Source organism: Panthera onca, chromosome E3, assembly GCF_046562875.1.
Source record: "Panthera onca isolate mPanOnc1 chromosome E3, mPanOnc1 haplotype 2, whole genome shotgun sequence".
Lineage (NCBI taxonomy): Eukaryota > Metazoa > Chordata > Mammalia > Carnivora > Felidae > Panthera > Panthera onca.
In genome coordinates, this window is record NC_138354.1 from 7536676 (window position 1) to 7549825 (window position 13150).

A 13150-nucleotide genomic window follows, 5' to 3' on the forward strand; every position below is an offset into this window, starting at 1 on the left:
AGGCACCACAATGTTTATTTATTTTGCCCCTCACAAGCAGAGGAGGGGCAGACAGGCGGGGGGGGGGGGGGGGGGGGGGGGGGGGCGGGGGGGTGTGGTTGGGACACAGAGGATCTGAAGCGAGCTCTGTGCTGACAACAGTGAGCCCCATGTGGGGCTCGAACTCAGGAACCAGGAGATCACGTCCTGAGCTGAAGTTGCCCACTCAACAGACTGAGTCACCAGGTGCCCCAGAATCTGTATTTTTAACGAGTTCCCAGGTGATTCTGATGTGTCTGAAAGCTTCGGAATCTAATAGTCTGCATTCCCGCTCAATATGGCAGTGGTTCTCAAACTTCGTCTGTCTCGTTAAAACAGATCGGTGGGCCCCGCCCTCAGAGATTCTGATTCAGTGGGTCTGGGGTAGGGCCTGAGAGTCTACGTTTCTACCCATTTTCAAGGTGCGGCTAGTACAGCTGGTCTAGCACCACACCCTGAGAACCACTTCTCTGGTGTGTTTAGAAGACCTATTCACCTGCTGCCAATTCACCATGTATCAAGCCCTGTGCAAGGCACTTCACATTCATGCAGCCGTGTGACATTAAGTATTTACCGTATTTTCCAGATAAGGAAAGTAAGATTCAGACAGGTTAACTCACTTGCTCAAGGTCACACAGCCAGGAAGGATGGGTTTTTCTGAGTTGGCTGTATCTCTTGTGCACTGCTAATTATCTGCCCCCTGAGGGTTTTGCTTGTCTCTAGAAGTCAACCCCGGCACTCCGTGAAGCCTGAAAAGGTACAGGAGAGGGCTTTGAGTCCCGTTCCCACACTGCCCTGGGTTCAGGGGACTGATTTTGCTGGGTGCCAGGTTCTCTGCTCAGAGAGTTCATGAGGAAGGGACTGAGAAGCCACCTTGTGTGGTGCTGACCCCTACTTCCTTTGCTCCCGCTCACATCGAGAGTGGAAGGTCCTGACTTCTCCCTGATTGGCTCCAGAGTCTCCTGGACATTCACCAGGGAATGGGAGGAGGGAAGGACACAGAAAAGGATGGAGTCAGGGCCATCAGAGAGGAGAAAGGAGAGGCAGTGCCGCACAGGTGCCCCGGCACCTGTCGGTACTGCCTGGAGGTATTGCCCCAATAAGTCCTGGGTGGCAGCCTGTCCTCAGGGGCAGGGACACACAAGTGGAGCCACAGCTGTGGATGGGGTGGAGAGGAGAGCAGGTAAAGGACAGTGTGGTGAGGGAAAAAACAAATCTGAGTAGGCTGTTAGGGACGAGGAGAGTTCTCACCTGTGACTCCCAATTCCTGTCTATTTCACACCGGGCTTCTCCCCGGTCACCTCTGAACCCCCGCTTTCTGTGGGGTAGACCCGAGACAAGGAGTCAACAACCCGTCTGGACAGTGCTTAATCTCCCCTGGCTCTCTCTTCCAGCCCCAGGCTTTGTGTTTCTCCCTGCTTGCTTCTGGGTCTTAAAGGTTTTCTTGGGGAGGGGAGCAGAGTCAGGGAGCCAAAGGCAGGACCCCAAAGGGAGTGAGTCTGAACCCTGAAGCCCATCGAGTGGACAGGCCAGGACCAAGTAGTGCATACCCAATGAGTCAGCCTTCCCTACCCAAACATCCATTGAACACCTCTGCGTGAGGGGCACTGTGCTAAGGTAAGCCTGGGACCCTGGGACACTGCCCAGGGAGGGGGCGGGGACTCAGGAAGGCTTCTCTGAGGGAGGGGGAGAGAAGCTCTGAAGGGGGAATGGGAGCAAGCCAGGTGAAGAATGTGGGGGAACAACTTTCAAAACTGAAGAATCAGCATCTGCAAAGGCCCAGGGGCAGGAGGAAATAAATGGAAACCAACCAAGCACACTGGAAGTGACAGCAAGGGGAAACCCAGAGAGATGAGGTCAGGCAGGTGGACAGGGACCACCGCCAGGAGCTGAGGTAAGGGGATTGGATTTCATCCTAAGGGCTACAGGACACCCTGAAAAGGACTTACATGAAGAGACGACGTACTCCCAAGTTACACCGCAAAGATCTCTCTAACCCCATATAAAATTTCAAAACTGTATTTGTTTGGTGAAAAATAAGAGTAAATAAGCTCATACCTGTTAGAATGTCTGCCACCAAAAAGACAAGAGGGGTTCCTGGGTGGCTCAGTTAAGCGTCCAACTTCAGTTCAGGTCATGATTTCTCAGTCCATGAGTTGGAGCCCTGTGTCGGGCTCTGTGCTGACAGCTCAGAGCCTGGAGCCTGCTTTGGATTCTGTCTCCCTCTCTCTCTCTGCCCCTCCCCCACTCACACTCTGTTTCTCTTTGTCTCTCTGAAAAATAAATAAACATTAAAACACATTTTTAAAAAGACAAGAGATTATAAGTGTTGGTGAGGGTGTGGAGAAAACACAACACTTGTGCACTGCTGGTGGGAATGTCCCTTGGTGCAGCCACTATGGCAAATGGTATGGAGGTTTCTCAAAAATTAAAAATAGAACTACCATGTGATCCAGCAATCCCACTTCTGGAGATTTATCTGAAGAAGAAACAAAAACACTAACTCAAAAAGTATCTGCACCCCCATGTTCATCATAACATTATTTTTTTCATGTTTATTTATTTATTTTGAGAAAGAGAAAGTGAGCAGGGGAGGGGCAGAGAGAGAATCCCAAGTAGGCTCCATGCTGTCAGAGCAGAGCCTGATGCTGGCCTTGAACTCACCAACCGTGAGATCATGACCTGAGTCAAAACTAAGAGTCGGATGTTTAACTGACTGAGCCACCCAGGCGCCCCCATCATAACATTACGATAGTCAAGACATGGAAGAAACCTGAAGCTCACTGATGGACCAGCTGAGGTAAGGGGATTGGATTTCATCCAATATATACGATGGAATATTATTCCACAAAAAGAAAGGAAATCCCGCCATTTGTGACACCATGGATGGACTTTAAGGTCATTGTGCTAAGTGAAATAAGTCAGAGAAAGACAAATACCATAAGATCTCACATCGATAATGAATAAACTTTAAGAAATTAAATACATGTCAAGTAATTTTTTAAAAAGTGCCACCTCTATGTGGGAGAGCTGAATAAATGGCATATAGGCACTCAATATTATATTATTTCTGATGACTGCATGTGAATCCACATTCTTTCAAAATAAAAAGTTAAAAAAGAGGATTGTGTTAAAACATTTGCAACTCATATCACAGAAAGGCTTAATGCCCTTCATATATAAAGAGCTTCTAGATATCAATAAGAAATAATAATAAAAACAAACGTATTCAGCACATACTATGTGGCAAGTACTATTCTAAGATTTTTCTGTGCATTAATTCATTAAATCCTCACAACATTCCTACATTACCTCCATTTTGCAGATGAGGTGACTGAGACACAGGTCAAGTAACTTGCCCAAGGCCATACCAGGACTTAAAACCTGGTAGTCTGGCTCCAGAGTGAAGGCTCTTAAATTCGATATTAAACTCTGTGGGCTTCTAGAAAGGACCCATAACCCAGCCGAAAAACCTGTCGGAGCATATAAATAAAGGAAGAACAGCTGGGCCTATTTTTACCACATGGGTAAATGTAGAGGCAGAGAGAAAGCCAGAGAAGGGTAGTACAGACCTGCCCCTGCATCCTGGGGACCAGCCTTCTTAGGGCCTCATCTGTCCCAGCTTGGGCCAGCCACTGTCACACCTCAGTTGTGCCCTTGCACAGACTCCTTCAACACAAAACATTGAGCCTGTCTTGCAAAACCCGCCCCTCTACAGCCACTCACTGCAGGAGGCACTGAGGGAAAGGGAAACAGGCCATGACTCAGCTTTCGCAGGGATAGAGCATCCCAGGTGAGGTGGGCAGACAGGTGTGGGACAGGAGGGCTCAACTCGTGAAACAAAGAGGTCTAAGAAGGGAAGAGGAGATTCCTACCCTTAGGCCATTCCCAGCACCCCAGAATGACCCCACGGGGCAGATAGGCAGCTCCAGCAAGGGGCAGACAGCATTTTCAGCCCTGGGATGTACAATCTTTTCCTTCAGTTAATCTCAGTCTTGCCGCTCCTGAGGGAAAAATGGAAACAAGTGAAAATATAGCTACAGATACCCGCAAGTACATACAGGCACACACATCTGTGTACATGCAGCTACACACACACCCTGTCTGCATGTCTGAGAATAACTGAGGCCAAAGCCTTCGTGCCTGTAGGGGAAGTGAGGGCTGGCTCTCCCTCCTCAGGGCTCAGATATGACAGCGGATGAGGGTGAAGCAGGGAGAGTGACGTGGGCGAAAAGAAGATCTGGTGTCCAGGGCTGAGACTTTTGTCTCTGGGTTCAAAGGTTTAAACCAAGAATGTTTTCCCTGGGTTCAACTCTCTTCGCGGCAGCTTTGGCCTGTTAGGAAACAAGGTTGAGGGAAGTTGAAGGCACCATGTATCTCCCCAACCCTGAAGGCTATGTGGTGGATAAAGAGAGCACAGGACTCAAAGCAGAACCCCTGGAAGCTGGCAGGGAGCACAGCAATCAGTTGCTTCAATCCATTATTTTCTTGGAAGAGCCTGAGGCCCAGTGAAGAAAGGTGACCAGCCCAAGTCCTGCGGTGAAGTGGTAGCAACACTGAGTCCAGAACCAATGGCTTTTGACTCTCTGTCAAGTGCTCTTCCTGGTACTCGCTGCACATGGCATTCTTGGTCATTTCCAAAATGGCATGGCGCCCACAAGACAGCTGGTGGGAGTGTGCTTCCCACATAATAGGTGAAGGTTTACTTTCTGTTTCATTCAGTACAGTTTTGGGCCATGGGGATAGTAACCGTACACTGTCACTCTTAACTGTTATAATAATAACAGCCTACATTTATTGAGTCCTTATACTGTGCTGAGCATCACTTCCTGGATCTTCATGACAACCCTGTGATACAGGTACAACTGCTTTCCCCATTTTACAGATGAGGAAACCAAGGCTCAGAGAGGTTAACAGATTCACCCAAGGTTACACATCCAGGAAGTGTTAGTTTAAACCACTTCCCATGCATTTCACAGCTGCCTCGCAAGTACACTGGTAAATAAATATAATTTCAGATACTGTTAAGTACTAGGTAAAGATAAAGCATGGTGAAAGGCAGAAGATGGCCAAACGGTGGGTCTCTCCTGATCTCTAGGTTGTCAGGGAAAGGGTTCCTGAAGACGTGGTGACATTTGTACAGAATCCAGACTGGCAAGGAGCCCACCGTGCCAAGATCTGAGAGAAGGGCATTTTAGACAAAGGGAACAGTTTGGATTTTCTTCCAAGAATGATTGGAAACTACCGGAAGGTTTCTGCAGGGGTGTGACACGTTTTGCTGTGTGGTGGAGCTGGGCAAAAGATTTGGAATCTTCAGGAAATCCGATGATCTCGGAGGAGAAGGGGAGATGGGGCAGAGAGCAAGGGCATGTGGGACCAGCACTCTCATTTTGCTGCCCAAATTCCCAGGGCCCTTCTAATAGGATGGGTAAGCTTTGAAAAGAAAGAAGGACGGTGGTCCCAACTCAGACTATCCCTAGTCCTACCACATCTGCCTCATGGGGTGGAACAGATTTGATGGAGGAGAAGGGCCTGGGGTCTGATGGGGATGGGAGGGGAGGGTGTCCAAGGTGGGAGTTTTTCACAAGACTGTCATCAGGAGGCAGATTTCTGTGGAGGTCACTCTGTCCCACACTCCTTTTTGCCAGGAGAGGGCTGGGGTGAGTAAGCATCCTTCCCCACAAATCACTACCCCCAGGAGATTACTTCTGCTTCCCTCCCCATTGGGAAGTTCCTCTCCAGGGCTCTAGGCTGGATTATTTAGGATTTGGAGGAAGGAAGCCACTTGGGTGCACTGAGACATCTGGGAAAAGCAAGTTCTGTGGACTTGTCTTCCATCCCGCCCCTTTCTCTCAAGCAAGTCTCTGTTCCCCTGTTTGGCCAAGTCAAGACAGGACTCCATCATGTCTGGGGAGGGAGAGAGTGGTGGGAGGTGCAAACAGCTCCCTTGGCTGCTGGCTGAACTCACCTTCTTCCTTTCCTCCCCTCCCACTCCCAGGATGTTAAAGAAGCCAAAGAAAAATGAGAGCAGTATTCCTTCCCACAAGCCCACAGGCTCAAGGCTGGAATGGCTCCTGGGCCTGTAGCTACTTGCAAGGCTATTTGCCAGTGACCCTCAGGGGCACCCTTAACCCTGCTCCACCACCCTCTCACTGAAACCTTAAGGTCCCCAGTAGGAAGAGGACTTGGAGGGGCTGATCCTGAATCTTAAACAGTGAGGCAACCATTCCAACCTCTGGACACAGACCCTGTACCAATGCCATTCAGGCCCAGAATGGTTCCTGGCACATAGGGAGATGTGAGGAATAATTGGTAATTGAAAGCTCCAGAAATGAGCCACTGTGTATCAGCCCGTTTTGAGGCCACACCTGAAAACAGGTTTTGACTTCGTGCTAACTAAACTCAAGACAGATTCCCAGTGAAGTCACTTAATGCACTGAACGCCTGCAGTGTAACAGGTATGTGTGTGTATGTTTAACATGTATGTTACATGTCCCCTCTGAGCTGGACTCATTAATTGGATCAATGAAAGCGGCATGATCTTATTAAACATGACCCTTCTGTCCCTGGTTTCTCTTACAAAAAACGGAAGCAATAATACCTCATCATAAAGCTGCTATGAGAATTACTTAGAACAGGACATAAAAAATAATTGCCATAGGTACTTAATAAGTGGTGGCTGGTATCACTGTGGCTGTAAAGGTTGAGGTGCGGTGGACAGCTAATAGGCTCAGGGTAGCAGAGCTATAGGACTGGGCAGCCAGGTGCAGTTCCCGACTTTTGGGAAAGATGCCCCGGATTCCCAGCAAGAAGGCCCAACTCCTCCAGAGCAGTGAGGGATCGGGAAGCGGTGAGGGGAGTAGTTTGCTGACTCTTCTAGTGAATTGGGCGCTTCCAGCAACCCTCCCCGTTGCTCCTCATTACCCCCGCCCACCCCCTATCCCCCAATGCCCGCTTTGCTCACGCCCACCGCCTATTCACCACTAACCTCTACGTGAGCAAGGCCCAGCAACACAGCCAGCCGCACCCTCCCTCCTCCTCCCCTTCCCCCCTACCACCCCGCCCCGGGGCCTCTGCTGTCATCCCTTCCTCCTTCGCCAAGCCACCCCCAAGGCCCGTGAACACTGAAATCCCCTAATTTTGCAGACTTGTGACATATCCCTGCTTTTCCTTGGGGAGCCACCTCTGCGCCTCCGCGTGAACCAGCAAAAGGGCGGACTAAGTCCGAGAGGGGACCTGCGGTTCCACGGTCTCCTTCCTCTTGCCTCCCGCCACCCCCACCCCCCCACCAGCCTCCTCCAACCGCCTCGGCCTCCCGCCGGGCCGTTCGCCCCGGGGCGCCAGGCTGACACCCTACCGGGAAGCAGGACTCTCGGCCCTGGGGCGCCTTTGCCCAGCCGCCGCAACCCCCCCCCCCCCCCCCGGTCTCCCCTGCGTCCCCGCGCTCCCGCCCCCGCCCTTGGCGCCGCTGGGAACCCTGGGAGGTGTAGTTTTGCGCCGCTCTCGGCCGGGGCGCGGCCAGCTGGGCCTGCGTGCCTTCCCCACCGTCGCTTGTCCGGCTCCCTCGCTGCGGCGGAGCCCTCAAGCGCCAGAGGGGCTCGTCAGTGCGCTGGCCGTTGGAGCCGGCAGTTTCCAGCAGATCTTTGCCCTCCGGCTTTACACAAGCCACTTAACCTCTGCAAAACACCCATCTTGTAAGATTGCCCGGGAGAGCATGGGCTCAGGACCTGATGCGAGGTGGCGTGTCTCTGTAAAGGGTGCTGCACTCCGGGCCTGGCAGGGTTGCCAAAGGCAATTCAGCCCCTGGAGGTAGGTTTGGGCCTAGGGCCTGGATGTGTTGATCCCCCCCAAAGCCCCCTCCCCCAAGCCCACAAATTTCTCCCTGGCATATTTGGGGCAGGACCTGAGGTGCCCCCTCCGAGTTCCCCTCATTGCTTCTGGCTATCCACAAACACACTCTCCATTTACTCAGAAATATCTGATATTTATTTCCCAACTTTTGATAATTTTTTTTTTTTTTTTTTTTTTTTTTTTTTTTACAAATTGAATAAATGGAATGAAGGGGAATAAGTGGGACCCCACACCTGGGCTTAGGCTCCCGATGAGAGAGGTGACAGTATGAAAACTTCTCACACACAACTCCTGGCCTGCTGTCCTAACCTCTCCTATCAACCTTACCTAAGACTGAGGTGGGGCTTTTTGAGGATGTGGGGTTCCCCCCTAAAGGGGGGGACTCCGGGCATCCTGTTTCAGGCCCTGAGCCGTGTCAGGCTGGGAGCCAGTGTGGGCCCGGATGTGGCGCCGCCTCCGCCTCTCCTGCCTGCGGGCCAGCTGTCGCAGTTGTCTCCGAATGACCCACAGTATCAGGTACACTTCCCGCAGCATCTCAGCTTCTGACGTATCCACTGGGGACCCAGACCTCATTTGGGAGGAAATGGAGGTAGAACTCACAGATGACTATGAAAGAGAGAGAAATGTGCATAAGTAGCTTGGTCTAGGGAGAAACCGCTGGTGGAAGCACTGCCAGATAAACAGCAACCGCCTGTCTAGTTCCACCTCCTCCATCGGACCTCGCTCAGGCACTGCCTCCTTCAGGAAGCCTTCCCAGACTGCATTGGATGGTCTTTGTCTCCACCCTTATGTTTGGCCCATCTTGTGGCATTTCGTACACTATTTGTTCTGTGCACCTGTCTGCCTTCTACACTACAATGTGAGCTCCTGAAAGACAGGGACCATGTCTGACTCACCTTGGAGTCCTCACTAGGGCTGCATGGGGATTGTGTTCAAATGAAGGTCAGAATGGCACCCGATCTCTATCTCCAGTCCAGAGCTCCCTCCTCACCTCCAGGCCCGTATATCCCACTGCCTCCTAGATACCTCCGTGCAGATGTCCTACTGGCATCTCAACTCATCTTGTCCCAATGCCCTAAACTCCTTACTTGCTCCCCTGTGTGCTCTTGCTCCTTCATTCTCCATCCCAGGGAATGGCTCCAGCCTGCTCTGACTTCTATCTCTCTCCCTTCACCATCATCCAGTCAACCAGCTGGTGCAACAATTTTACCTCTTAAAAAAATTGTTTTTTAATTTTTTTAATGTTTATTTATTTTTGAGAGACAGAGAGAGACAGAGCATGAGTGGGGGAGGGACAGAGCGGGGAGGGGGGGGGTTAGACCCAGAATCTGAGGCAGGCTTCAGGCTCCGAGCTGTCAGCACAGAGCCCGATGCCCGGCTCGAACTCACAAGCCGTGAGATCATGACCTGAGTGGAAGTTGGACACCCAACCGACTGAGCCACCCAGGTGCTCCCCCCCAAAAAAATCTTTAATGTTTATTTTTGAGAGAGAGAGAGAGAGAGAGAGAGAGCATGTACAAGGCAGAGGAGGGGCAGAGAGAGGGAGACAGAGGATCTGAAGCAGGCTGTGTGCTGACAGCAGACAGCCCAATGCAGGGCTTGAACTCAAGAACCACGAGATCATGACCTGAGCCAAAGTCAGACACTTAACTGACTGAGCCACCCAGGTACCCCAACAGTTCTACCTCTTAAATATCCTGCCTCTCCTCTAGTCCTTTTCTGACCTGCTCTCTCCACAGGGCAGCCAAGTGAACTTTATTATTATTATTATTATTATTATTATTATTATTATTATTATTAAATGCTGTAATACTTCATTCAAGGCCAAAATAAATTGGTTTGGTAGTGATCTAGACACTTCCCTTTCTATTTTTTTATTTTTTAATATTTTATTTATTTATTGGGGGACGAGGGGCAGACAGAGAGAGGGAGAGAGAATCCCAAGCAGGCACCACACTATCAATTCAGACCCCAATGCAGGGCTCGATTTCACGAAACATGACATCGTGACATGAGCCAAAATCAAGAGTTGGATGCTTAACCAACTGCACCACCCAGGCGCCCACAGGCACTTCCCTCTTTAAAATTAAGTTTCTGACTTTGAGATAATTATAGTCACATGCAATTGCAAGAAATACCAGAGTCCTCGTAATATTCTTTACCCAGTTTGCCCTAATATTAAAATCCTGCGAAACCACAGTATAGTATCATAGTCAGGATACTGACATCCATAGTCCACTGATCTTATTCACACACCTGCTCCCCCACCTGTTGCTTGTACTCATTTGTGTGTGTGTGTGTGTGTGTGTGTGTGTGTGTGTGTGTGTTGAATTCTACCTGATTTTATCTCACATACACAGGTTCACCTATCGAACTGCCACAGTCAACATACAGAACATTTCTATCATCACAAGAATTCCTCATGTTGCCATTTTATAAACAACCTACCTCCCCGCCACCTCCACCCCCCCCCCCCCCCCCGCCACCGCCAAACCCTAATCTCTGGCAAGCACTAAACCAGGAATCGAGTCTTCATTTCTACAATTTGTTATTTCAAGAGTGACATATAATACAAATAGAATTATACAGTATAGCTATAACCTTTGGGGATTGGTTGTTTTCACTCAGACTAATTCCTGAGACTCATCTACTTCAATAATTTATTTCTTTTTATGGCTGAGAAGTAGTCCACAGTATGGATATATCACAGTTTAACCGTTCACCCAGTGAAGGACACTGGGGTTAGTTTGGGCTGTTATAAATAAAGCTGCTAGGAACCTTTCATGTAGAGATTTTTGTGTGCACATAGTTTCATTTATCTAGAATAAATGCCCAAGAGTACAATTGCTTGGCATAAGATAATTACATGTTCAGTTTCATAAGAAACTATCCAACCGTTTCCAGAATAGCTACCACATATGACAGCAGGCAAGCTTTCTAAATTAAAATCTGATCGTACAAGGGCTCCCATTGCTCTTAGGGTCAAAGCCAAACTCCACAGATGGCCACTCACTCTGCCTTGCACAAGTTGGCCCTTAGCCCTAGGATTGCCCATACCCATCACCTTGGGCCAGCACCTCCCTACCCCAGCCCACTTGCTATTCTGTCTTCATGGAATGCTCCCCCCACTCCCTCCTCAACCCACCTGAGGCAGGCCCAATCCTTCAGGCCTCAGTTTCATCCTCTCTTCTTCTAGGAAGGCCTTCCTTGACTTCCCAGGTCTGGATGAGATGTCCCTTCCCTGGGTTCCCGCAGACCACTGACATCCCATGTCACACCCTTAAGACACTGAACCCCCAATGCCTATGACCTTGTCTGTAGCTCCCTTGGCTCCCTTAGTCCTGTTCACCCTGTATCCTCGGTTGCCTGCCTCAGTGCCTGGCACTTAGGAAAGGCACACAAAATAAATGCTGAACAAGTGATGGGAGGGAGGAATGAATCATAGGGGCTCTGGGAGGGTGGGAGGACCACTGGGAACTAGGGAAATATGGTGCTAACCTTCCAGCTGCACATTTGCCAGCCGCTCTGCAGGGCCGAGACCATGAGCATGGAGACAGACTTGACAGCTGTCCGGGGCAGCTGCAGCAGGGATCGGGCCCTATGACCCGGCTCCACCTTAGCCCTATCTGTTGCTTTGGCCAACTTGCAGGCATCAGCCACCTCGGGGGACTCCTCCATCTTGGAAATCTTAGCCTCTTTGCAGGGCTCAACCAACTTGAAAGTCTCAACCACCTTGGGAGTCTTCTCCACCTTCAATACACTTTTCTGGGAATCATGGTGTTCCAAGAAGGTTGACTTAGCTTTTTGTTTCCAGAAGAAAACCTAAGAACCAAGACAGGGAGAGGAAAGACAAGAGGGGCACAGTGGTCGGCAGAAAGGCAAGCACAGAAGGAAAGGGGCAGTAGGTGTCCCGGCCTCCTCCCCAGATGGGTTCCCGTGACCTCCAGGAGCAGCACCTCCAACCCCAGCATGTCATGAGGATGGAGCATTCTCTGAAACTCACCCAGCAAGTAATCTTTCGCCAAATCCATCGGAAGAACCTCATAACCACCGTCATTTCTCCCAATACACAAGCACCAAGTAGGGGGCAGGACAAGCATTTGGTACAAAGGGTGGAGGGGACCAGGCTGCAGGCCAGTGGCCACCACCTAAGGGGTCTCTTGGAAGCTTCAAGTGCAGCCAAGAAGAAAGAAATGGAGAATCTAGGGGGAAAACTTTCACCAACAACTCATCCTAAGCCTTTCCTCCCCTCCCTGAGACAGGGAGAGGAGTCAAAGTGGATGAGAACTCAGAGGAAGGCAGAGTTCTAGCCCATTGTGAGAGCCTACCTACCCCTGACCCCACCCCCCGAGGCCCTTCCAGGATCCCCGGAACCAATCCCGGAGCCCTCAGTTCTCCTTCCCCCAGGTCCAGGGAAGGGAAGCTAACATTTATTGAGCACCTGATACTCACTGGGCATTTCCCAGGTATGATGTCATGCAATCATCACAGCAACCCTCCAGTAGGTATTACTGTCAGAGCCATTTTACCCGTGGGGAAGCTGAGATTCAGAAAAAAACAAAGAACCTGCCCAAGGTCATAAATGCAGGGAGCCAAAGGGTGGAAAGTCCAACCTGGGTCGGCCTCCAGTGTCCCACTCTCCTTCCACAGGTCCCCTTTAGTCTGGGGTCAGGGTGCTCTGAGACAGTTGGCTGCTGCTTCTCCCCCTTCCCCACTAGATGGGGTCCTTCTCTCTACCTGTCTCTGCAGCCTGGGATGGGAGCCCAGCCCAGGCTCTCAGGGAGGGGCCTGCTCACCCACAGGGCCCGTCCTCAGCCAGCTGGGGGTGGAAGCCACAGAGGGCCAGCCAGGCCTGGCGAGGGCACCGTGTGCCCGGGGAGCCTGGCCCACACCCAGCGCTGAGACAAGGGGCCCATTCAGGGCCCCCGGCCCCGCCCCCAAGCCACCACCGGGATCCAGCCCGCAGAGGGGACACGCTGGGAAGCTGGGGGTGGATCCTGCACAATTACCAAAGGCCTCATTGTTTCCCTGCCCCCCCCCCAGCACGTGGGCTGACGCCCCCCTCCTCCCCCCTCCACTCCCTCTGTCTTGCCTGCCTGCCCCTTCCCAGGACCCAGGCCACTGGCTTCCCCACCCTCCCCTCACCCCCTTCCACAACTCTTTTTCCGGACCACTCTGTCTGAGCCACATTCAAACCTTCCCAGTCTGCACAAGATCTCTAAGGGAGCCCACGGCCTCAGTCTTTCCCCCACAAGTGGAAATGCCACTGCAGGCCCCATCT

At 51.1% G+C, this 13150-nt stretch overlaps 1 protein-coding gene across 11 annotated transcripts in view; it reads right to left on the reverse strand.

The window, feature by feature from the left end:
- Positions 1-12924, reverse strand: part of SPACDR (sperm acrosome developmental regulator) — an 18042-nt gene extending 5118 nt beyond the window's left edge. For 8 of the 11 annotated variants that reach the window (XM_078440326.2, XM_078440318.2, XM_078440325.2 and 5 more), the window contains exons 1-6: positions 11873-12924; positions 11368-11691; positions 7376-8475; positions 3894-4022; positions 2077-2291; positions 639-767 (exon numbers count right to left, since the gene is read on the reverse strand). In XM_078440326.2, the coding sequence (XP_078296452.2) occupies positions 8239-8475; positions 11368-11691; positions 11873-11926 (615 nt within the window). In that variant the 5' untranslated portion in view covers positions 11927-12924 and the 3' untranslated portion in view covers positions 639-767; positions 2077-2291; positions 3894-4022; positions 7376-8238. The remainder of the gene's footprint in view (positions 1-638; positions 768-2076; positions 2292-3893; positions 4023-7375; positions 8476-11367; positions 11692-11872) is intronic. The other 3 variants (XM_078440319.2, XM_078440317.2, XM_078440321.2) reach the window with 3 other exon arrangements.
- Positions 12925-13150: the final 226 nt, after the last annotated feature.